Source organism: Cottoperca gobio, chromosome 18 (assembly GCF_900634415.1).
Source record: "Cottoperca gobio chromosome 18, fCotGob3.1, whole genome shotgun sequence".
Taxonomy (NCBI): Eukaryota; Metazoa; Chordata; class Actinopteri; order Perciformes; family Bovichtidae; genus Cottoperca; species Cottoperca gobio.
In genome coordinates, this window is record NC_041372.1 from 10,692,573 (window position 1) to 10,719,115 (window position 26,543).

General features: G+C 42.5%; 1 protein-coding gene across 3 annotated transcripts in view; it reads right to left on the bottom strand.

Annotated features, from left to right (window-relative positions):
• The window catches only part of pcdh7b (protocadherin 7b), a 107,801-nt gene extending 93,635 nt beyond the window's left edge, over positions 1–14,166 (bottom strand). For all 3 annotated transcript variants that reach the window (XM_029454664.1, XM_029454663.1, XM_029454665.1), the window contains exon 1: positions 10,774–14,166. In XM_029454664.1, coding sequence (XP_029310524.1) covers positions 10,774–13,848 — 3,075 coding nt within the window. In that variant the 5' untranslated portion in view covers positions 13,849–14,166. The remainder of the gene's footprint in view (positions 1–10,773) is intronic.
• Between the last annotated feature and the right edge of the window lie 12,377 nt (positions 14,167–26,543).

Below are 26,543 nucleotides of genomic sequence, written 5' to 3' on the forward strand. Positions count from 1 at the left end.
CCCTGAGCTCCACTTTTGGCAGTGATGCGTCTGAATTACCGGCTACAAGCAAGATGAGAGAGCAGTGAAAACCTTTTTTTTTTTTTTTTAACTTCAGGCATATGGCCATGGGAGAAGTTGCGAGTAGGTGGGGGGGGGGGGGCGAGCGCTGTGGAGGTATATTGCCATAGTAACAATGGATAGCCCACCAAGGATTCCTGAGCAAACATATGGTTTAAACAGCGACTGAGGACCCTCCGCCAGTGTGCCTCCTTGTTCAAACAAAATCATGCTGGCACAGATAACGCTGGCATTTGAAAGATAAATTACAAGGTCTCCAATTGTCATGTCATGTCCCCTATTCACCGAGAGAAGAGGCTGCCTCGGCAAAGAAAGGCTTATTCAAAGAGATTCAAAAGAGCAGACGCACACATGCACACACCCTGACGTAAATCTTTCAAATGTGGAGGGGAAGGAGAGCAGTTTGCATGTTAAGCACATTTGAGTTTACATCAAACGATCGTCCTGCAATTGGTTTCACGGGGTGAAGTAATCTGCGCTACTCAAACATTTGCTGCAGCACCCGCAGAATTCTGATGGTGATTACACAGAAAGTTACAGTCTTCCCCCTCTCTAAGTCCGGCTGTGGGGGGGGTATACTTGATATACTGGTAAATGTCACCCATGTAGGCACTTAGCTGCTTGTCAAAGTCGCTATGAGCTCCCCTCACGTCACCGGTTCATTAGACCGCTTCACTTTGTGATAGGCTTCCTTTATGCACTTATGTTCCCAGCAGTTTGCCTCCTTCCGCTGAAGTCTATTATTATTACATCACCGCGGACGGATTAAATGTGATGAATCTGACGTTAAGTGAAGCTTATTAAGCAAAGGCTGGGTTTGAAATAAAGTTGAGGTAAAATATGAAGAACCTGCTCGTTCAAGCTGCTTTGTTTACTATTATTGTAATAATTTTACCGCCCCCAGACATGTCAATTTGATTGATGTCCTTGCCTTTGCCCCCCCCCCCTCCCCTAATCCCAGACCTCATCAACCTGGAAAAAAACCCAGCAACAAATGTAACAACATTCCCCATTTTCCCCCGCCTCTGTGGACTAGCTCCCCCCTCAAGGCACTTCTCGCCATTGAATCCACTCTGTAATTTACAATTGGCTATTGTGTCCCAAGTGTTGCATTGGACCAACTCATAGTAAATAAACCATGTCAAAGACCAGTCTTTCAGTCTTGATTACATCCCCTTGTTTCTCTCCCTCCATAATTGCAGCAAATTGAACAACAGCCACAGCTCACAACGCGCTATTATTCAAGCACCTGAGTTCGCCCACTCGTTCACAAAACCAAAATGGCCGTTCTCTGCCAGTTTGATTGACTATTTGTAGTTGTTGCTAAGAACATTGTTGCTGGGGAAGAGAGGGAGAAATAAGGAGGATGACTCGCATCTCCGGAGATACTGCAAAGAAAAGAAGTAAAAAAGGTGAAAGCTAAGCTAGATAATAAACAGGCTATAGGGCAAGGTGCTTCAAATCAATAGCTGAAACCATATTAAATGTCTAGAGCTCCTCAATCCGCAGTAGAATTTGTCTGACTAAAGCCAGCATTACAGTCATCCCCACTGACTGTAGATGCAGTTTCCATCAGGGGAGATACTTCCTAGTTAGTTCACAATTAAGTGGAATACATGCAAATTCATGTTTGTGGGATACACATGAATTACAGTGCATTAGCTACGAACAGTGTATGGGAACTCCCTGGATATATCATGAGGCCAGATATGATCATTTGTTTGTTTACACATCATTCTGATATCAATATCGGACAGCAACTTATGATTATTTACATTGTTGATTAATTTAGTGAAAAGTAGCGAAATATGAACTTGTCCCGGAGCCAAAGATATTCAGTTTACTCTCATATTATGACAATAAAAAGCTTAAAAACTTCACATTTAAGGAGCTTGCAGCAGCAAATGTTTGGCATTTCTGCTTGATAATTGACTTAAAAGACTATTCCGGTCTAAATATTACCGAGATAAAGTTATAAAAGCATAGAACAAATGGAGGATTTGCCTCATCTTACTGTCAGTATCACCCTTTACTCAGTTTGTCCTTTTAAGGATGTCTAGAGGATTCTCTGTCCTCCCTTTTTATATAACTTTAAATCATTATTTGAGTAGTAGATGTATGATGGACAAAAATACTGAATATGTTTTGTGAAGATTCAACATCAATGTTATTTCTAAGTCTGTGTACTGTCAGCAGTACATTTCAAACTATACCAAGGCTGTAACCTTATCGTCATTTCAATGTAATCCCACATTGGCGCATGCTAAAAGAGCGAGCAGCAGAAAGTACACAACAAGAAAGAGGCAAATTGAAAAATTAGCATTTAAAAAAAGAAAAGAAAAATTGTCTGGACTTAATATTTCATTTTATTTGATCGCAGGTGCCTAGCGAGGCCGCTCGTAACTCCAGCTGCCCCGTGACCTTCATTCTTCGGCAGGCAGGCAGACTCCTCCAGCCTCTGACAAGAGTTATGGGGCCCGGCTAATAGCCTGCTCTGTGCCCGGTAAGGCCTCATTGATACAGGGGCTTCTCTTGCCCCCCTGCGAGGGCTTTGCTATTAAATAGTTCAGCTCTTTTGCACACGCCTACAGAGTTTAATTCAGGTGCTTGAAATAAACATTATTGGTCACAGCAGTGTCCAATAAATAGCTCAAATGGGGGCGAAGGATCTCCCGGTGCCTTGCTCGAGGGTACTCGAGGGTACTCGCGGTTACCGAGAGTCACATCATCCACTTCTTAAGCTTGTTATTTTTTATAGTTGAAGATAAAGCATTACTCCAACCTTCAGGCTCCATCTGCGTCTGTACTCGTGTGTGCAGAGAGTATATGTAATAACCAGACACACATACAAATATAATGAACTGCATTCCTTCGGTAAACACAGCAGCACAGACACACACACACACACACACACACACACACACACACACACACACACACACACACACACACAGGATATTGAAACCCTCTCAGGCATGTCGCCGCGCGTGTGCCTGGCGTGCAGGATGATGGAGAGGCTGAACTGTGGAGGCCCCATTTGCTCTCCTCTTCTCCAGCCCTCACAGGATACACAAACACACACACATTCCTACTGTACACCCACACGCTTTATCACACCCTTACACATGCACACACGCGTGTACACAGCAAGTGTACCCGCTGAGTACACGTGCACAAACTTTCACACAGGTCCCCCTAGGCTTTGATGGATGGTCGGTGAGTGCTCTACCTCCTGTTTCATACACACATAATCTCATTTGGGGGCCACATGGTGGGAGCCGCACCAAAACAGGGCTAATAGAAGCAGTCAAACTGTCGTAGTCCTCCCTTTTCTTAGTCAAGCCATATCCACTATACTCTGCTGCTTAGCAAATATGTTTGACTGCAGCCTGTTAATAAAAAGCTATATCCTTTTGTAGTAGAAAAAAGCTTTTGCATGCATTATTTAACCTGGACGATTCTTAATGTGTCTTACGCAGCCCGGAGATCTCAGCACATCTTAATATTTCACCACTTCCTCAATACAAAAGAGGAAGGTCTGAGTGAAAATGGGGGAGTATGTGGGCAGAGAGGCAGTACAGGTGCAGATCTGTCAGAGCTTTAGAAAAGAAAAATCAATGTGAACCTGAACCCAAGATGAAGGTTGTACCTATTAAGTGCACTTCGATTACACAGTTGAACTTGTTATCTTTTCCCCCGTCAACGCATCTTCTTACTATGTCTGGCACCTTCCCTATGTGCACATAGAAGGCAACATATTAGTTTAAGTCACTTTTTCTTCACCTCTTTAGGTTTAAAGGGGAACACCACCTAAATGGCCTAGGAAAAAACAATCAAAATATGTGATCATGAGCTACTCTCTCTCAAAGCCAGACCAAAGAAGCAAGTCTCAAACTTGTGATGTCATCAATTATTAAGTCTGGAGCTGCTTTGTTTTCTTGGGGACCGCCTATTGTTCCCGAAGGCCCATTTTTCCAAAACCCCAATCGTCCGAAAAATCTCCCATTGGACCGATTGGCTAGTACTCGTTGCCATTGTTGTTAGGTTGGTTAGGTGTAAGCATGAGGAGCGAGATTGGTAGGGAGAGGGTAAGAATATCAGGGTAAGCCAAGCCTTCACTGCCATTCTGCATTGTAATTAGCCATATGTGCTTCTGTTGTTGGGTTTTCGGTCCAATGGGACATTTTTCGGACTATTGGGGTTTCGGAATAATGGCATGACACCGTTTTCTTTTTAATACCCAAATGAGCTTTATTCTGTTGGAGTGTTCTCAATTCTGAAACTAAAAATGTACCCATATAGCACTATAACATCTTACCCAATTCATTGTTTATGGCCGTAATTCCCCTCTAATAAACAAGTTCACTTTGAGTTTTACAGTTGGCAGGCGGATCAAAAGGTGGTGCATGGGGATAAATCATAGATCAACGTGTCTGGCTTTCATGGCTCTTATCTTCATTTTGACGAAGGCCGTGTGTGACAACATGGCTGGATGCTGGGTGGGGTTTAAATCGCCGCCACCCCCCTGACGGGTGGGCCACGGACTCCGCTGGCAGTTCCCTTGACATCCCTGGACCCATGTGAGCAACACTGACAGGGAGTGATTTATCTGATTCATCGCCATGTTTCTTCTACAGTGAGAGAGGAGAGCGAGGCACGCTTTGAGAACTTTGAGAATCTAAAAAACAAAACAAATGCAAAGACCCCTCTGCCACCTGTTTGAATCAACATCAAGAGAACAAATGACCAGTGATCTTTCCTGCAAAACAACAAAAAACAAATCATTATGGGACTAACTCTGCCAGACATTTTTGCAATTTTGATGAGATACAGTGTCACTGTAAACAAAACAATATTGTTTTGCCTATTAGTCTCACAAACAACAAGCCTATCGCCTGATCCGTGTTGTGATCCAGCTTGTCGACAGAGATCTATTCCCCTGGGCTGTACAGCAGAAGAGCTAAGCGATGTTCTCATTTAGTCAGTTCTAGCTTGTGCAGTCGATACAAGAGGACAGCTATAGAGAAAACAACAAGGCTAGCATAGCATATCATAGACCTTAGGAGCCTTGTAAAAGTCAATTTACTGTACAAACTCCTCTTAACAATCGGCGTGAAAAACAAGTCTTCAATACAGTGTGTATGCAATGATTGATAGTACCAGAGGAAAGGCAAATCTGCAAAGATGAATCGGCTTTATCCTGGTGAGCCCTATCTAATGCAATCGCTACCGAGTATGAAATGAAATTCCATTTTCGATGACATCAAATTGAAAGAAGCGGCGAGAAGAAGGTGGCATCCCCGACACTGCCACTTACAATCAGCGGCGTGGAGAGCAATCAAGGTGGCATGCGGCTTAAATTTCTTGTCTGTTTTTTCCCTCACGCTCCCCTTTTGCTCTGTGTTTTGGCATCTTATCATTACAAACGTTGGCGACCGAGTTGGGACTTCTTCAATCATAAGTATTTATTTCCATGCAAAGACAACTGAGCTCACTGGCTCATCTATTGTATGTAGAGAAGAGAGGGGAAGACAAAGAAGTAGAAATTAAGCAACACTTTTCACGGTAAAGAAAGTGGAAAACCTCAGTATTAACATATTATGCAGAGTAATATAGCAGAAACCAGCAATCTCTCTCTGACTTCCTCTTTCAGTCCCCACCATTTCTGCTGGCGTATCAGGTAAGTATAATCCTTAGATTAGTAATTGCCTGAGAGCGAATGCATTTAAATCACGAAACCAAATTATACCAGAAAATGCTGCCCGCTGCAATTTCATGAGTATTACCGTGCATGCTTACTTCTTCCATTTTCCTTTGAGAACATAAACAACAAAAGCCCGAGCAGCTATCTATTGAATTAAGCCGTAATAGATCCAAAACAATTTTGATAAAATTAGCCACAGTCGGCGGTACGCAGCACCACAGAAAAGGGCAAACCCTAATAATAATGTGGCAATAAACAAACCAGCTCATTCCACATAATCTCGTTTCTTACTGAATGCAAGATTTCCAGATTGTGTTTTTTTCACCTTTGGCACCTTATCTTCAAATTCAGGGAAGATGGTATAAAAACAGTTTTTAAATTTTGTTTTTCCAATGTGATAATCAGCAGATTGCTTCCATGACTTTGCAACCTACTGTTTTAAAAAGTCAGATTCAATGACAGTTTCTAAAAGTTACTACTTTCTCTGCTTTCTTTAAAATAAATAAGATGACCTGAATCAGCGACAATGGAAGGTAGGGGATGGACAAACATTTTACAAGCTCTTGTGGAGCCTCCTGTCAAGTAATTACCTTATTGAGCTCAATGAGTGACTGACTGCCACAACAGTTCCACAGATTATATCAGGGGAGTTAAGTGGTGATGACTGCCAAAGGAAAAAAACAACGGTTCGGACAATAGTGACAACATGATTGTTTGAAGGAATACTCCCCCCCCCCCCCCCCCAAGATGCCAATTTGTGTATTAATTACTCGTCTTGAATTCGTAAAAACAAACGTTGTTTTTCCCGCAAGCCTCCAAGGTGAACGAATAATCATAGATGGAGATTTAACACGTGCATTTTCACATAAGCCTTACCACAAATCGTCCGTGGATATCCAAAGTGTATTAAATAGTATGTTTTCTACGTAAGGTCACGTGTTTGGGAAGTAGTGAGCAAACAATCGGATAAATAAAAACTTTGATTCTACTGCACGAGTTGTGTGAGATATTTTAAACAGATGTTTTTATATAGTTTTACTGTTGTTAAACGCAGCCCCCATTGACTTCAATTAGTCAAGACTTTTCTCCGTTTTTTTATTCTTCCTCTCTGTTATCCATAGGGTAAGTAATTGAAATACAAATGGTCTTTTTTCGATGAAGTATTCATTTAATCCTGTGCACAGGTGTTCATATGAAACTTAAGACACCTGAAATACTGTGTCACCCGAGCTTTGAGTGTTTTAATTAGGTCACTTGTGGCTTTCCGTAGGTGTTTTAGGCAGCTACATTTTGTAGATTAAAACAAATGAGGCCAGAGGCAAAGTACTTGATTTCCATATTGGTTTCCTGATCTGCCTGTAGTCTGAAGGGCAGTCACATCCTATGTTTTGGCTACAAACACCATCCAGGTGACCTCCATTTGCATGGTGATATTGTTCGTCGGGGTGAGGATTTGCCCTATGCAAATCGGCTGTATTTCGGCTCGTGCTGGAGAGGTTGCAGCTACAATAAGGCAGAGGAGGAACAGCTGGCCAGAGCACGGGTGGTGAACGCGGGGGGCTGGGTTAAGGACAATGTCCAGTTATGCTTGCTGCATCAGCCCTGAGGCAGGATAACCTGGTATAAGTATGTGGGCCGGGGTTTCGCCTGCCCTGAAGGCTACGCTGTGAGAGCACAGAGTACAAGCTGCTGTGGCTCACCACTGATTAAAAGTGATGCACCTGGGCACGAGTGGACGCTTTGAAGTGCAATGATAAAACAAAAGCTGATGGCTCGTGCTAATTCGATAGCTAAGTGATTTCATTTCTCACTACATTACGGTTGGACAGCATTATTTTTCTGGCAGTGGATAGAACAGAAGCTACTGCCAAAAGTAATACAGTTAAGTGTTCTGTTAAGTGCACGCACAACTCATCAGCATTCAGAAGTAAGAATCGGACACGGGTTTGTAAGGAGCAGATAAACCAAGTGTTAATGTCGCCAGCAAAAAACAGGAAAATACGAATAACATAAGTCGCAATCAACGGAGGTACAGAAAGACATGAAATGTCAAGTCTGTTGCCCGTCAACAGATGCTGGGTGACACGCTGTTTTCTCCTCACAGTTAGATCAGCTTAATCACTATTTAAATATCTGATGGGCTAAAAAGAAAGGCTCGTCTCACCGATTAACTCCCTCAGTTGCCTGGTTACCTGCCCGAGCAGGTTGCCTTTTCAGTTATTGTAGGATTAGGTAGGTGCGGAGAGAGAAAGACGGAACCCGATACCTTAGAGATTACAGTCAATGGTCAGCACTATTCTCTCTCTCTCTCTCTCTCTCTCTCTCTCTCTCGCCCTCCCGTCTCACTCTCTATCTTTCCACCCGACCCCCGAGTCCCTTGTGAAACAGTAGGGGCCATTCTCTACACCGCTAACAGGGCCTTCTTTCTTGTGCCTGTCTCTATCTCTTTCCACAGGCGGACAAAAAGAGAGGGAGTGGTAAAAGAGAAGAGTTTGTGGGCGAGGGAGTGTATGTGCACACACAATGAAAAACGTCCCTTATCATTAATCTTAACCATACACAGGTTCAACCTTGTTTGTGGCCAAATGTGATAAAAAAAAAAGATTGAAATACAACCTCTGTAATATAAATACAGTTAAGTTAAAGCATATTGTTTTGAAAAATACAAAATAAAATACAAATATGATGTTACTGGTATTCATTGACGGCATGATTTTCTACCCTTTATCCAGATCTTACCCAAATTGTTCCGTTAACTGAGAAATACGAGTGCCCTTGAGTGTTTTATTATATCTTTAAACTGTAGTGGCACTTACGTGACAACAGAACATTTCTAGATGCGCCATCCCTAACATCGAGAGCATGACCGCTTCGCTACTTAATCTAATACAGAGGTGGCTGTTTAATGCCATAGTTGGAGCACATGAAAACACACCTTCTCCTCAATTAGCTCTCTTGTGCAGCCATTAAATTACACCCTATTCACCCCAACACAATGTATCAACAGTGAGTATTTACTGAGCCCATGAGATTTAAAAGGCCATTTGAATACCTACTAGCTATTGTACATTAAATACCAAACAGGCTACACCACAATAAACATGGATGATATTGCCCAGAACACCAGTAAACACTTTCTTCACTATTACAATTTAAATATCCAAACTGAATGGCCAAGAATCATAAGAAAATACTCTTTGTGCATTATGGTTTTCCCATGACGCTGATTGCTAACAAACTCACAGTCCATAAAAGTTACCACAGCATTAATGTAGAGAGTAAATAAATAATTATATAAGTGGAGCATAGTGACACACAATACATGCTGCTGCCGCAGCAGCAAATAGAGTGCCCTTTTAATTATGCAGGAGACATCCGAAAGCAACAGCACTCCTCACACTCTGGGAAACAGCTCAGTGAATACACCATATTAGAAGCTGTTAGAGACAGAGCAGGGGAACAGAAGGGAGAGAAGTAAAAGGGGAGTGAAATGATTTCAGAGGAGTAATAGCAAGAGGGAGGGGAGAGGGATATAGAGAGATGAGAGTAGAGATTTAAAAAGAAACCACTGCAAGAAAAAAAAAAGGCAACGCAGAGAGCACTAATGTAAAGGGTATGATGTGGCGGAGGCTGAAAAAACGGAGAGAAAAAGGAATACAGTGGGAAAACAAGCAGCACGGGTGGATGCGAGGCATACAAGGATGTACTACACGGGGCCAAAGGAAGGTTTGAGGGGGCGACAGTTGGCGTAGAATATGAAAAGAATTTAAAGAGATTTCTCAAGGAAAAGAAAGAGGGGGAAAACAACAGCACAACGAGAAAAAAGGCAACAATCCAGCTGTGTTCCGAGAGAAAACAGCTTTCCAGAAATCAAGAAGGAGTAATACTGACACTAAGTAAAAGAAGGATCAATAATTCATTAGACTGACATAGACAACACATAAAACAATAGTGTTCTTTTTTCATGAAAATGCAAATCAGATGACTTTATTATGTATTAACTTTGTTTCTTGTTGTTGTTGCCCATCACAGCAGTAAAACAGCCAACATTTATAAAGACTAGATTGATAAAAGCCCACATTTGAATATCACATCATGCCACCTACACCCTTTTTTTTTTCCAGCAAATGTAAGAAAATAGTTACTGGGAGGGAAAAGGAAGGAAAGCAAAAACAAGAAAGGAGATGAGACAATCTGGAGGGTGAAGGAGAGCAGGTATAAGATGGTAGACATTTATATATGAGGATAAAGGGAGTAAAAGAAGCTGATGCACAATATGGGAGATGATATAAAAATGCACAATTTCACTGCTAGGTCAGTGAATTGATGCAGACCCCGAAGTGCAGAAGAATGTTAATGAGAGCTCCTGGCCAGATGTTCCTACTCAAGCCGAGACTGTAAAATTGACAAAAAACCTCACAAAGCCATGTTTGTGCTGCATTACCCTACATCTACCTTTCTCTCTTATCCTCTTTTGTTTTGTTTTTTATCTCTCTTTCACAAGAAGACAAAGCAGCTTTGTCACAGATGGACGGGCAGGGCAGGGCAGGGCTTGACATGGCTAAGGGGAAGTGTAGCCGGCCCCTGGCATGTTCCCCTCTGGGATAAAATAACTGTAAACCAAACCCTTATGTGAGCTGTCTACAACACTCCGACACATAGTTGCTGAGGTTAGTAGATGTGACACCGCGGACGGAAGAGGTAGCCTCAACACATGCCATGATGAAAGGGAAAAAGTTGGACATGTTTGGTCGAGTGGTATCAATACCCCCTACGTAAAATAATCTAAACCTTTCTCTTCCCTTTCAATATTACATGTGAATGGCACTCCAAACCAAAACAGATCAATACCGCTAACTTGACACACATTAGCACCATAAAGGCAACAAGACTACTGAGACTAGCCCTGTCAGAAAGCATTATGGTAGAGAGAACACTAAGAGGAAGAAACAGAAGACATTTAAGAGTGGTGGAGGGGGAAAAAAGAACATGGAGATGTGTCTTCTTACCTGTTTGTTGTACTTGTTGATAGTTTGACTGCTGTATTCAGAGCAGTGGTCAGATCCAAGGGAAATGTTATCTCCCGTGCCAACAAAGGTGTTAGCAGGGGGCAGGTCCTGAACTGCCTGGTGCTTTTTTCCAGCTGTCGGCGACTGCGGGTGAAGCTGGACAGTAGGGAGTGGTGAACTGGACTTGTAGTGCCGGGCCAGATCTGGGCTCCCCGGCCCTCCGTTGACCGAACGGTAGCGGCCCATGCCAGGACTGTCCGACAGCTTCTCGTTGACACCATCATAGCGCTGCCCATTGGGTTTGGAGGCCTCAACAGTGACAATACTGCTATAGAGTGGCTGTTTGGACTTCTGTTTCTTCTTATCTTTCTTGGGCTTCTTGGCCTTATCGTGCTGCTGTGGCGTGAAGAAGTCTTCGTGATCCTTCTTGCCAGCCTCGTAGCCATTCTTATTCTTAGGGCGGCAGTAACGGGCCATGACGACAACTAGAATAATGAGGATGACCGTCATGATGCCTGAAACTACTCCAATTACAATGCTTAGCCGCTGTTTGCTTAGATCATAGTTGGGGTCACCAGCAATGTTGGTGTTGAGAGATGTGCTCAGGCTCCTAGCTACCTGGGCCTCCACAACTGTTGAATTGGAAAGAGTTTCATTGACATACACATGAACGAGCGTGGTAGTGCTCTGTGAAGGCTGGCCCCTGTCGCTCACCTGGACCACAAGTCTGTGGAGGCCATAGTGCTTCAGCTCCAACTTCCCCACCAGTGAAATGACCCCAGTGCTCCCATCAATCTCAAACAGCTTGAAGGGGTTCCCCCCAATGATGCTATAGTTCAAGTCCGCGTTGATGCTAGTGTCGGTATCAGTGGCTATGACAGTTCTGACTACTGTTCTGATGTTGCTGGAGGGAGGAAGAAGGGTGTAGGAGCTATTTATTGGGAAAGTGACTGTTGGTGCATTGTCATTTTCATCCATGATTGAGAGTGAAACTGTGGCGGTGGCGAATCTGGGAGGGTCACCACCGTCCACAGCTTTGACACGGAACGTGTATGTAGTTTTCTGCTCTCTGTCAAAGGAAAGGGTGGAGAAAATAGTCCCAGTGTCATTTTCAATAGAAAAGTTTTCCTCCTCTTCCTCAATGAAAAGACTCATCTCTGCATTTTGGCCTTTATCTGCATCGATGACTGTGACCATGCCAACTGGGCTGTTTGGCTCAAGGTTCTCTTTGACATAGAAGGTGAACACATCCTGCATGAACTTAGGTGCATTGTCATTCTTGTCTGCCACAAGGACAACCACTGTTGCAGAGCCCTGTAGACTGTTTATGCCCTTATCTTTGGCTATCACTTTGAATTCGTAGCGCTCCGTTTGTTCTCTATCCAGAATTGTGTTTACTCGGATGTCTCCACTGTCTGCATCGATAGAGAAAATCCCATTTACTGATGAGTCTAGGGAATAGGCTATTTCAGCATTCTTCCCACTATCTGCGTCGATGGCTGCCACTGTTGTCACCCTCTCGCCGGGGCCATTGTTTTCTAGAAACGACACCTCCACTACATTCTGGCTGAAGATAGGAGGGTTGTCGTTAGTGTCGCCAACTTTGACGATAACAGAGTTATTACTTGCAAGACTGGGGCTTCCAGAGTCCACAGCCACTATGACCACATTGTATTCCTGTGTGGCCTCATAGTCCAGTGCTGCAGACGTGTGGAGGAAATATTTCTTTTTATTCTGCTCACCCTCCATCTCGCTGGCTGGTTTGAGCTGAAAGGGAACATCCCCCACAACTGTGCAGGTGACAATGCCGTTTTCCCCCTGGTCGCGGTCTGACACCTGAACTAAGGCAATGGGTGTGTCCACCACCACATCCTCAGCCACGTTGGCTATGCCATCTTTTAAGAAAATGCGTCCAATTTTCCGTATCTCTATAGCAGGAACGTTATCATTCTCATCCTTGATGTTCAACACCACAGTGGCCTTGTCCATTTTCGGCGGCTGGCCTCGGTCACGGGCCATTACTGTGAACCTCAGTTGGCTCACTTCTTCACGGTCAATGCGGTGCAAGACACTCAGCCACCCTGTGCTCTCATCCAACCTCAGCAGCCTCCTCACTGACTCTGTGGCTGCCCCAAACACATACTCTATTTGACCATTAACCCCCACGTCTGCATCAGCTGCTTTGAGCTGCAGTATGGGGGCACCAGGGGAGCTGTTTTCTGGTAGGTCAGCTTCATACACACTCTTCTCAAAGCGAGGGCTGTTGTCATTCACATCAGTGATCATCACCCTAAGAATGGCCTGGGAGGAGCGAGGGGGATCTCCTCCATCCCTAACGCGCAGGGTGAGCTCATAGGAGTCTCTCTGTTCTCTATCAAGGGCCCCTTTAATGATAAGTTGAGGCTGCTTCTCTCCATCAGTAGTGTCAGCAACTTGCAGTTCAAAGACGCTGCTCCTGCTTGCGCCTTCATCAAATCTCCTCTTCCCCGAGAATGAATCCCCAGAAGAGCCCAAGCGCCTTGAGTTCTCCCCATTGTCCTGTATAAGCTCATATCGCTCTATTCCATTTCTGCCAAAATCTCTGTCTGTGGCTGTGGGCAGCAGATAAAGGGTTCCAATGGGTCTGTTTTCCTCCACAGACAGTGTCAGGACAGGAGAGGGGAAAGACGGGGTGTTATCATTTATATCTAATATGATTACTTTTCCCTCAAAGAGATCGACCCAGCTCTGGGCAGGTCCAATCACTGACACTTCAAAATCTATAAAACACTCATTTTCATCAAATATCATTTGGCACTGCTGTAATTTGTCACGGTCTATGCGCCTCTCGTTGGTGGTGAGCTCACCTGTTATGTTGTCTATTTTGAAAAAATCAGAGCCTGACTCTAGCGTGAATGTCACCTCGCCGGACCCGGCAACAATGCCTAGGTCGCCGGCTACGTTCCCTACTCTGACATCGGCGGGTCCCTCCTCAGCCAAACGGTACCGGAGCACTTGCTTGGCAGCAGGCTGATGCACAAACTGCAGGATGAGCATGCAATAGTACAAATAGTCCACTGCACCAGTAGTCCTCATTGTTCCCCCTTGGAAAAAATGTCCACTTAGATTTGGAGAAAAAAAAATGTCCAAAAAAAAGATTTTAATCACTAGCGTAGAGTCCGAATGTGGAAGAGAAATATCGTTTTCATAAAGCGCAAAGCCCTCTGCTGCGGGATGCGTGAGACTTCATCCTCCGGACGACTTCCTACATCGCTCCTGCTGCAGTGCAAAGCAGCAAGTGCACGTCTGTTCTCTGCTTTTGCTCCTCCAGCACTGGATGTTATAGTTGCTCTTTCCTTGTTTTAGTAAAAAAAAAAAACCGCAATGATATCAAAAACTCAACAGAGAGCCTCCGTGCGCTCCCACAATTATTTGAATTGCATGCGCGTATGAGCCGAAAACGTTATAGTCCGAGTATCATATCACCAGAAAGTGAATTCAGTCCATATGCCGCCGTTTTACTCACAGTCTGTGGTTCGAATCTCCTTTCTTTGGGTGAGGCTACAATATTCCTCTGCCCAACGATACGTCCACATATGTCAGAGGATCATTTAAATGCCCGCGCAGTTTCCAAACTGAGTGTTGACTGCGCGGAGCCTGTCAACTCTCCGATCTTGAGGATGTGAATACGTAGCAAATTACTTGTCCGGTTGCCTACTCTGCTCTCTTCCTCCAAGTCACTCACAGCCAGCAGGCAGTACAGTTCTCTCTCCTTTTTTCTTTTCTTTTCTTTTTTGCAACTCCACAATGCGAAGTTTGCACTAAGAAGAAAAATCAAAACAATTAAAAATGTATATCCGACGCAGTTTTTTTTTTTTTGTTAAAGAAACGTTGGTTGAATTCCTCAGTGTGTCCAGCACATTCAGCCTGTTCCCTCACCTGCAGACGCGCCGCATGTGTTGGCAGCCCCTATCTGCAGCACTGTGAGAGGGATTCACAAATGATATTGCAGTCTCTCTCTCCCGCTCTCTCTCTCTCTCTCTCTCTCTCTCTCTCTCTCTCTCTCTCTCTCTCTCTCTCTCTCTCTCTCTCTCTCGCTCTCTCTCTACCCTCTGGTTTCTTCTCCCCATAAGCGCGCACGTAAACAGGGTCGGACTTGGTCTTGATCGCCAGGTCCAGACACTATTTGACCAAAAGAGGACAGAGAAGTAGGATTGCATTAATAATGGTCGTTATTATCGGTATTTTCTCTAGACGTGGCACAGCACTTTGTGAGCACAGTTCGAGATGCATAAGAATGCAACTGTGGGCAATATGGCGAGATAAGCCTTAAAAAATACTATTTCAAGGAGTATTGAATAATGACGTTATTTCATTTTGAAGGCTGAGCAGTGTGGTTGCGGACATTGCAGCCGCAAGAGATTCATTGTGTGACAAGAAAACGCAAATTCAAAGCTTACTTTTACGCACTCTGATATTGAAACAAGTTGTGTTTTTTATGCACGATATGAATCAGTTCCAAATCTCTGCCCAGCAGCGGACACACAGCAGCCGGACAGGCGTGACGGGAAGGGGCTGGCTTGTGTGCGCAGTGCTGTGGTTTCCCTGTGGTTACTAATATGAATGCGTGTGGTCGCCAATGGCTGTGCTCCCCGGCGCAGCGGGCTCTGTAGTGTCTTTCGCCTGCGTGCTGATCAGTCCACTCCAAGAACATGAGATATTTGGCTATGAATTAATTCGCGTAAAGAGGAATAAAGACAGAAATCCTCTCCCGCGTGAACGCTCCCAACATCCTTTTCGGCCACTGCGCAAACCCAACTCCCTTTTGTAAGATTAGTGTGCGCGGTGTGTGTCCTACCACAGCTGCCATCCAAGTACTTGTGATGGGTTCAGTGTTGAGCAAACATGCATGTGATGCAGGCGGTCACTCTGGCCACAATCGTGCTGAAATTCAACCCAAAGGGCGCACTGACATCCACAGCACGTCTGCGCATTTGTACTGCTGTGTTAAGTAGAAAAGGTGGGGGGGGGGGAAGAAGGAGAAACTTGTTCTTTAATGCGCGTGCGTGATGTTCTCCTCTAACTTGGAATTGGGGATGCTCTCCTGTTTTATTAGTGCGGCGCTGTGTCTGATATCATACAGTGAATGAGTGAGTGAGGGGCAGAGTGGGATAAAGGGAGGGAGAGTATGAGGAAGAGGGGAAAGAGGCAGCCAGTCTCAGCAGCTGCATCTTTCTCAGACTGCCGTCTGAATTCCAGCAGAGGATTTATCCTTGCTTACTAGCGCCCTCTATCGTCACATTAAAACCAAACCCTCTCAAAATGCTGTAGTGGAAGTACAGCAGATAGAGAGTAGGTCCATTCATGTTTTGTAGACGTGTTAATTTCATCCTTTAGTTGATTAGTTTCGCTCTTTGTAGGATCAAATAACAGACTAGAAACACAGCCTACACAATAGCGGTTGATTTAGATGAAGGGTAGATAATTATAGGGAAGGAATCTTTTTTTAAATATGATTCAGAAGCTGTGTTTGAATGTAGTAAGGCAGTTTTAATTATCATATATTAATATAGAATATTTCCGTCTTAGGGAATTGGTCTGACTTCTCTTAGAATGATACATGTGAGCATGTTTTGTTATGTAATTTAACCAACATTATACTGGACTATGATGCATGAGGAATAAGGTTAGAATTAACACACTTAAAATAACTGTGTTAAATATCAACAATTAACTCACATGTATGTTAATTAAACCCATACTGATGGATTGTTGTGACCCAGGGTCAGTGTTTTTTTATTTAAATAATATTGTTTGTGTTTTTTACCCAAACTAAAATATGGTTATCGTGACACAGGGTTATATGTTAGACCAGAGGTCTTCAACAGGGGGTCTGCAGGAGGTACTGCAGGGAGGTCGCGACATTTTTGGTTGATAAGACAATTTTATTTCTATTTTTATTTATTTGTTCCACAAATTTCAATGTCTTTAAATATACATTAACATGAATCCGACATATTGTAGCGAACGGATAAATGGAGGCAGAAGACGTTATCGTTCAGTCAAGCAATGCACACATTCAGTATTAATTGAATAGCTTAGTATTGAATGCACAATAACAGGGTAGCTATGTTATACACGGCACTTGGCCCAGTTTAATATAAAACACAATTGTATACAATATATATAGTAGGGGGGTCCCTGCTCCATCTGCATCCATTGGCCTGAAAAACATTGAAGACCCCTGTGTTAGACATGTTTCACTTTAACTGTCACAGCTGTATTGTAAGTTGTGCGAAACAATGTGCATATGGCATTAAAAGTGCAAAACAATCACTAGTAAATAGTTTTTAAAGTAAAAAAGTAGATTATTAACAGTTTGCAACCACGCCATACTTTACTACTTTGGGTGAATAACCCAGATATATATATATATATATATATATATATATATATATATATATATATATATATATATATATATATATATATATATATATATATATATATATATAAAGAAAAGAATTGTCTTGGGTACAAGACAATTGGTACTGGGTACATCAAAACCATTATCAAACTAAATTTGGGGAAATTTGAATCAACCCTTAAGGCAATTTTCAAAAACATCCAAAGAATCAACACATGGTTCTTTCTTGACAGCCTCGTATGCATCAGCCAGAATGAATCCACTGCATCAAACAAGACTCGCAGGAAATAACAACGCTGTGTCCCGAGGTCTTCGGAATAGCCACATACTGTACAGCAGGGCTATTCAACTTCATTAGCAAGTGGGCCGAATAGGAAAAATCACTGGGGGTTTGTGGGTGACACAATACTTTGTCAATGAATCACTACAAATAACTCTTACTTACAGTAGTGTTGATAGTTACTAATACATGAAATGAACTAGTCACGTGCATCCCCTTTTTTCTTCGTTATTTGTATCACTTTAATTCATTACAGAAAGCAACCAGTCCATTCAGAACAGTAGGAAAGCTGTGGCTACAAGGCTTCACACAAAATGTGCAAAATGTTGCATCTTGAAAACCAAGGAGACATGAGTTGTTTTCCCAACAGCTCCATGTCCACTAATGTAGAAAGAAAAGATGAATATAGTAAAACAGTATTCATCACATTACCAGTAAGTAGCCCTGTTTATAATATCCTCAACACTTCCAAACAGATGTAAGGTGCTTTGGAAACATGTCCATATTCATAAACAGAAATACAAAATGCAAATAGAACATAGTGAAACAGTAGCATCAGACTCACAATAACATACATATCTTATACATTTTTACAATTTAACAGTAAGTAGGCTTGTTTGAATCTGTCAAACATAGATCTGCCTTTGCATTTACACTAAGAATGTGTCATGTCTCGTCGAATTTGTTGAGTTCATGTTGTCTTGTCACTTCCTGTTTTATTTTGTACCTACCTCTTGTTTCTCAACCCAGATCCCTTTACTTCCTGTCCTGGTGTGGTGTCCCTCCATCGTCAGCTGATTGTTTTCACCTGTTCCCACTCACCTCTTGTATAAATTGTCCTGTCTCCCCTTGTCGTGTGTCAGTTTGTCTTGTCATATCCTTGTAAGCGCCTATGCCCGTACCAGCGAGCCATGAAGTGTGCTTATCAGTTTTGTATATCCTCCTAGTGAGCGTTTTCAGTTGTTGTTTTGATTTATGGATGTAAAGTTTTGTTTATTCTACACTACCTTTGTGTCTGGAGTCATGCAATTGAGTCTTCCTTTCCTGTGTCCGAGTCGTAACAGAATGCATTACATGCCTGAGTCAGGTGATGTACTCCTATAGAACTAACAAACATATCATGTCATGTTGAGCCTGTTTGAGTCAGTGAGAAATTACACTTTTGGGGTTTTTTTATATTCAGAACTCAGTTTTCACATTGAACAGATGCTCTTTTATTAAATGATATGTATCTTGTTTATGTGCACGTTTCTGTGTTTATTGCCTTACTTTGCACGTTCACATTCTCTCCTCTGCTACACACACACACAACCACGCGACACGTGAACACGCACACATCTACAGTCAGTCAGACACAGCAGAGAAAAGGAGAGGAGAGGACTAAAACAAAGCAGGGATGCTATCGTGGCTCTCTTGTTCCGTGCAAAAGCGACCAAAAGCCACTTGACTCCGTTAAATGATGCTAGAGGTCCCTGTACTTTCCTTCTCCATTCCTCTGAGCCCACGGGAAATCTGGCAGAAAACGAGTTGTGACTTGACTTGTAGTGTCGCTTCACGTTGTATTCTTTCATCACGGAAATACATTCGTTGCACGATGAACACACCAGTTTTTTACTTGTTGCGGCTGGCAAAGTAAATCAATATGTGTCAGTCCATTCGCTCTGGAAGTGACGATTTTCAGAATCAACTTTGGGTTTCTTTGGCTTGGAGAGAAACATCTTGAAGCGTGTTGTTAGCGTGCCGAGCTAAAGTAAGGGAGTGACTTTCTCTGTGGCCCGCCAACCCAGCGTGCAGCGTGAGCTTGACTGAGCCGATGGCAGGTGCGGACAGAGTGTGTTTATTTCCGGACGCGCTGCAGCTCGGAGTGGAATTGAAACACCTTGCGTTTTCGCAGCATTTGGTGTGAATCAGGCTTTAGTTTTATTTATGCTATAGCATATATGCCAGCCCGATTTGCAGGCAACCTCTTGCAGGCCAGAAAAAAGTTCAGAAGGGCCGTATCCGGCCCGCGGGCCGCTAATTGAGTAGTTATGCCATACAGAGTGGAACTGAGCTCGTAGGCAATTTGGAGAAAAGTGTTTACTATCAGAACCATGTAGATCAAAGCTTGAAAATCATCACTGGAAATCATTATCATAGCTGTATGTAGCATCGATCTTGCTCTCGAGTGGATGAGTGGTCTAAAATGAAGGCTAGGGAAAGCACTCGACGCTGTTGCAAATAACCTCGTCGGCAAAAAAAAACCGAGTTGTTTTGAGCGAGGTGTTAAAAAAAGAAAAAGTGACTCATACTCCCACGCAATGACTGAAAGCACAGAATTAAAACAAGTCCTGACAAGAGATGATTCATTATTCACTTACCCCCCCCCCCCCCCCCCCCCCCCTAAAAAAAAGTAATTTTTGTATTTTTTATCTTATTTTGCTCACGCCCCCATGCACAGTCTATAAGCGTAATGAAATGTCGGAAGAGAAAAAAAATGAAGAATTGAAGAAATGTCTGGCTGCCTTTTTTATATAGTTCATATTTCGTCGTACTGCAATGCAACACACATTCTCTACTTTTATCACACACACTGTTCATGTGACAAATGTTGCAGTTGAAAAATAATCACCTGAGAGTACCAAGTGGCGTACATGAACCAATACTCATCTGTTCTGGTGTTAATGCTGGATTGCACATCTAAGGGGGGGGACGTGTGGTATTTGAATACTGCTGAACACTGTTTATAATGTTATTTTATTGCTATTTCTATAACCTTATTTATTATAGCATCGATAAGGAGGTTGCAAACTTAATCTTGTCATACGTATACAATGACAATAAAGTTATTCTATTATCTAAAGTTGATAAATAAGTTTTAAAGAGTAGAGGGTCTGACTCTGCTGTGAATAGGAATGGAGGAACAACATAGAAGCATAGACAAAAAATAGACATGAAAAACGAGGTGTAACATAAGTGTTTTACTATATTTACCTTTCACAACATGGTATTGGAACCGTTTTATTCACACATACAGTTTTTTTCTGAGAAGCTAAAACTGCTCATGGTTGTTAACTATACCCTGGGGAGTCTTTTTTATTGTAAACCAAAAACTTTCTTTATGTTTTTCTCACCAAAACACATTTTTGTGTGCAGGTTACCTTCAGTAAACTGACAATCACAGGAATAGCGTGAAAAGCGGCGACGAGAACGTGTTCACGAAAATAAAAACATGGGCCTCATTCATAAATGCGTTTGCTCCACAGCACTACTAGTGGTCAAAAACTCCAAATGTTTAAGCCAGGGGTGTCAAACATACGGCCCACGGACCAAACAGTCATATTACTGTATAAAATATCAAACATTGTTGATTAATGCCTAATTATGGGGATAACTCTGGCGATGAGCAATCTACCACCTCGAGCTTGGCTGCCATCGTTACGGCTCTGCGTGGAATCTCGATGCTGGCGATGATGGAGGAGCTGGTGCTTGGATGTTGGCAGTAGGAGCTGGAAGCCGCACACTGGCGGCTAAGTGGATTAATAAAGGGGATGGTGATTAGTGATCGGCTTTAGGTGAGGGGAATATTAGCTTAACTTGATTGGATTGCTCAGACTAGGACGCCGTTGCATCCTTTAGACAAATGTATGAATGGATAAGAGAAGGGAGGAGAAATGTCTTTGTTTTTCTACTTCTTTTGGACTTTTTTGACTGATACTGATTGAAAGTAGAATGCAGGTGAATTGGCCGCCATTGAGCTCTTTTTTTTTTTACATGTCTCGTGTCGCTTTGAAAAGTCACATTCCAACTGTGTGATTGCTAAGTCTTCCTTTGTGACAGAAAATCCTCCTAATTGGCATTCAGCTGTGCTATCCAGCGACACATCAGGTGTTTATTTCTGACGGGATTTCAGATCGGAAATTGAAAGCAACATAGAAAACACCGCATGTTGAAGAATCTCCAGGATGAAAATAGAAATGTTGCATATTGTCCAGAAGCAAACAAGACATGATGGATAACAACTGCATAAAAGCAGATGTTTTATTTATAGACGTACATCTTCTGTTATAACACGAGATGATGTTAATTTAAGGAGTTGGACTGAAAAGTTGGACTGAAAAGCTGTGTTTACAGCTTTGAAAGTGTGAAAGTTTGCTTCGAGAAATGTGAGAAAAGTATTCAAGTAATATCAGGTCGACAATCCACGGGAAGCTGTCACTCTGATAAAGCTTCACCGACCCCCCCCCCCCCCCCCCCCCACGCCCAATCCTCCATTTAGTTTTTATTTTCAGCCCACCACAAAAGTTGGGAAAGAAGCAAAAACAATTGGACTATGGATCCAAGATGCTTAAAACTTCTTCATTTGCTTTTCATTTTCCAACTTTATTTGCGTGCATTAAGCATCAATCTCTCAACATTTACGAATAAATTCAGCAGATTTTTCTCTCTTATTGGACGGCTGCTTGGACAGTTAATAACAAGACTTTGTCTCTTTTGAAGTGGGTGCTTGACGGATCACATTGCCGTGTGTTTTGTTTTCACTCTCGCTGACGCACTTGGCGGGTGAATGGACCCAATTAATGATGACATTGCACTCTGCAGCTACCTTTTAACAAAAAGTAAAGAAATAGTCACGTTTGTGTATTTTTAGAAGATAGCGAGACATTATTCATTCCCATTAACACCAAACCAGGGGTTTTGTTGAGTTCTTCAACACGTCTTTTCTTATTGGACTGTAATTAATAATTTCCTCTCGTAGCTTTTTGCAAGTGAAGCTATTCCTGTCTGCAGTGTGTATATATAAGCAATGGAATGGAGGCAGTAAGATATGTTTAGAAGAGCTTCGGACGATGCCTCTTGGTGAACTGCAGTGTCGCCTATCAGAGCTATGTAAGCACAGAAAACCGCACGCACTCTTATCATCATTCTGCCAACACCCCCTGATTTTAGAGGAATGACCTTAACATAGCAACTAAGAATGTGTATTTCCTTATCTTCCTTCCTCCCTATGCATCTTTTGCATGTGTGGGTGCAAGCATTGATTTGCACTTGCGATGCAAATGTGTAGGTTTTGTATCTGTCAGTCATTGTCCCTGGATGAACTCCGCGCCTGTCGCTGTGTATTCTCTGACTACAAAGCCCTCGGGAGAGTAAGACAAGCATCCGTCAACAATGTGTAAAAAGTCAGCTGACGGCGGGCAGACAGCCAGCAAGCCAACAAGGCCACTCTTAGGCGACTCTTTGTAGTGTTGCCCTCGCGGTAATATGTCACAGCTTTCCTCCACTTTGAACGGCTGGAGAGAAACATCAACAAGGAGTGAGTCAACAGTGCAGGGAAAGAAGCGTCCAGCACTGTGGTAGTGTAGCTCTACAAGCCTTTTTTCTCTCCAACTCCCTCTGGCGAGGTTGCTATTTCGGGAATCCCGACGCCTTGTTCTGCCTTCTCCCCCACTGGGCTTTGCGAGAACTGTTGAAGAGATCATAATACACAATAGAATTGGTTCAGAAAGTTTCAATACCACCCAGATCATTCAGGTAGTCACAGGGGGTAAAATGGATGAAGCCATGCTTTGAATAATAAAAGGAAGTAGTGTGTCTTGTTCTCCTTCAGTTAAAAATAAGTCAAATCCAGTGGGATTACTGCTGAGTTCCTGAGTCATATTGACCTTGGTTTGACTTATCATGAGTGATACAGCTTGTTGGTTTGTACTATAGCCCGCCTCATTACAAAAGGAAATGGGGTGTTTTCTGTTAGAGCCCCGCAGCTGTGGAACTCCCTACTTGAGGAACTTCAGATAAGCAAACACAGTACCTTCTACAAGAAGACTTGTTTATAGTAATTTGGTTGTTTGTCTAGTTTTATCCCTCTTTTATCACTTTTACTTTACCTGTTTTTAATAAACACAAAAAGAATTCTAGCTAACTTGTTAAGCACTTGCCTAAATCTTTGAGAAGTTTAATATCTTACTCAAGGAAACATTGACATGTGTACATTAGTAGGGATTGAAGCACCAACCCTGTAATTGGGTAATACAATAAATACATATTATACTGTATAAACAACAACTGGACATAAAACAAACAGTATACATGGCATCTTGTTGCTCAACGCATTTGCATTGTATTTTGACGCAAAATGTCAACGTTGTAACACACGATTTGAAACGGTTGCGGTTAGCTTTGTAACACGCGGTTAACGTTGTGAAACAGTCGCTAGTCGTTAGGTTTAGGCAACAAAACTGCTTGGTTAAGGCAAGATGCTGTGTATATACTATACTTACTATTAAGTAATGATACGAGAATTAGAGCTATTTTGCATCAATTATTTAATATTCAATTAAATTGACATGCAAGAAAAAGAAATATATTTTTCAGTTGTTTAATTTTGTTTAATTTTTCTTATTTTATGTATTCCCTATTTCTTAATTTCATTCATTAAATGTAATTATTAAAAAAAAATGATACTTGTAGTTGAGAGGTTTCTCAAGTACTGACCCCATATCACTCCCATCAGTACAAGGGGCACATACATTGTAGGCATTAGTCACCCCCCACCCAGTTAGTCTGTCACAACTTAATCACTGACACCAGTGACACAAGAGACACCCTGCTTTTCCAAAGCCCCTCAAACTTCAAAAGACGACCTCTCAAAGCAGCCATTCAGAGTACGCTTTTTTTTTTCTTCCAATGGGATAAGGGTCGCTGTGTCTGCCATGAATAGATTGATTTGGAGCGAACGTGGTCTGAGGCAACTTGTATTGTGATAATTCCAGTGTCAACACTTTGTACTCCTCCCCTCCGCACGCTGATCGTCAAAGAGCTCGCCTCTTGTCGCGGAGAAAGAGCCTTGAAAATCTGACACTTAAAAGGGGAAGTTTGGCACAATAACCCTGGTAATTCCTCACCCCCTCCCTACTCTAAAAAAGAAAAGAAAAATCCAGCCGGAGCATGCAACACTAGCTGCATTATTAGGATCTGTTGAGGGAATAATAAGGATGAATTACCCCTCCCTTTCCTGTGACCAAAAAATCTCAGAGCATACTAAATCTTGCCCCGGTGTCAATGGCTGCCTGTTATTTGCATACATTAAAGTGAAAATAGCGGCTCTGTTTTGTGACACTCATTTGGTGTCAGTGCGAATAGTCACAGAGTGTGTCCCTCCTCTCTCTCTCTCTCGCGCCCTCCCTCAACTTCAGCAGACGTGTGGAAAACATTAGGGCTGAAGGACAGTAATTTCCAATGCATAGTTACTTGTTGACTGCTATGATATTATGCATGTGTGAGTGTGTGTGTCTGTTTCCCTGACTGCTGGTGTGTTTATCTGTTTATGAACAGCGTTGGAGTGTTTGTGTGCACTGTCCCATTGTTTCGGCAAAAAAAGAAGAAGAAGAAGAAGAAGACACCTGCTCGGCGATTCGGAGCTGGCTGTCAAAAACAGGAAGAAAGTGTGGTGGTAGGAGAGAAGAAAAAAAAAACCAAGGCAGCACCGAGATATATCAATTCTGGCTCCCCGCTTCCCTCAAGCTGCCGGTAGGAGACTTCAAAATGGCTCCACTCCCCGCCACAGAGTGGGCTCTGCCCTGTCAAAATGTCTTTGAATGGAAAATACAGACTGAAAAGTTTCCTCCTTTTTCTCCCTCTCTCTCTCTCTCTCTCTCTCTCTCTCTCTTCCTCGTTGTTTTTCTCTTTCGCTCCCTCATTCTCTCTTCCTCCCCCCTTCTGTCCATCCTTCATCGCACACAGAAAAGGGCAACTCATGCTCTCCAGTGAAGCTCTCATTGAATACTGCCTTTTCTCTGAATAAAAACTCTCTCTCTCTCTCTCTCTCTCTCTCTCTCTCTCGCTCTCTCTCTCTCTCTCTCTCGCTGGAGCCCCGCCAGAGCTTTCTGTCTCGGTGAGGTATCTGCCAGTCACTCAGAAGTCCATTCTTCACTAAAACATGATGTCTATCTCCTGGGTCCTCTCTGTAGAACAGTGCAGGTCTTGGTACCTTTTGTCAGATGCGATTATGATCTTTGTAGCCGACAAAATCACAAACAAAACGCGAAGTGAACAAAATGAATCATTCGGGTCAATTAGCGGGGGACATTTGAATGTTTTAGATTGACCAGATTTTAGATTTCTTTTTTCTTGACTTTATAGCCAAAAGTATGTGGACACCCAGACATTTATCTATATGCAATTGCATCTACAATCATGGCATTAATTCGAACAGCCTCCTCGTATGGAAAGACTTTCCATACGATTTTGGATAAGTCAGAATCTCTCGATACTCATATTATTGTTTTTTCCTCTGTCGCTTTTGTACATTTTTCAGATGAGAATTTAAACTTCTGGTTCAACCATATCATGTCGTCACTTGTGCATATCATAAAAGCAATTCCTCATTATTCTGAGCAAATTGCAAATGCTTTTGCGCATTCGTTCAAAGGATTTTGTACAAATGTCTGATGTTTCCTACATTATCAATCGCCTACGTCTTACGTGTCATAGTCTTACCCCCCAAAAAACCTTGTGGAATTAGTTATGTCATTACATGCAAAATGGTATATTTTATATCCATTTTTTGTGTCCTGAATTGATGAATTGCTCTCAGGTGAATCTTGACTTAAAGCGTAAGATCAACCACTTCTCTGAAATAGCTCAGAGGTGCATCTCATGAACCTTCAAACGGCCGCCATATATAGACAGAGCACAACACAGAGTTACAATTTCTGATAATAATGGTGGAACAACAAAGGAATGTAAAGTGCTGTCATTATCTTGTCTTTATCACATTGTCCGTCAACAAGTTACAGTACAAACAGTTACGACGTAAATGTGAATCCTGCAATCAATCTCCGACATACAGTAATGTGCTGTTGAAATTGATGTACGTTATTCAGAGAAAGGGCAGCCTTGTGTATTTTCAATCATTGTCAACAAAACCTTAGTTATAGTTTACATCGGAAAATACTACAGAGCACACCATTATATTGAAAACATGGCTAAGCATTTTGACTTTGAGATTGGATACTGATTTCCATAAGTGTAATATAATGCATGCATCTGCCCTGTGATTCAGAGCCGCTCCCAAAATGCAATGGGTTCCTCTTTGGTCCACGC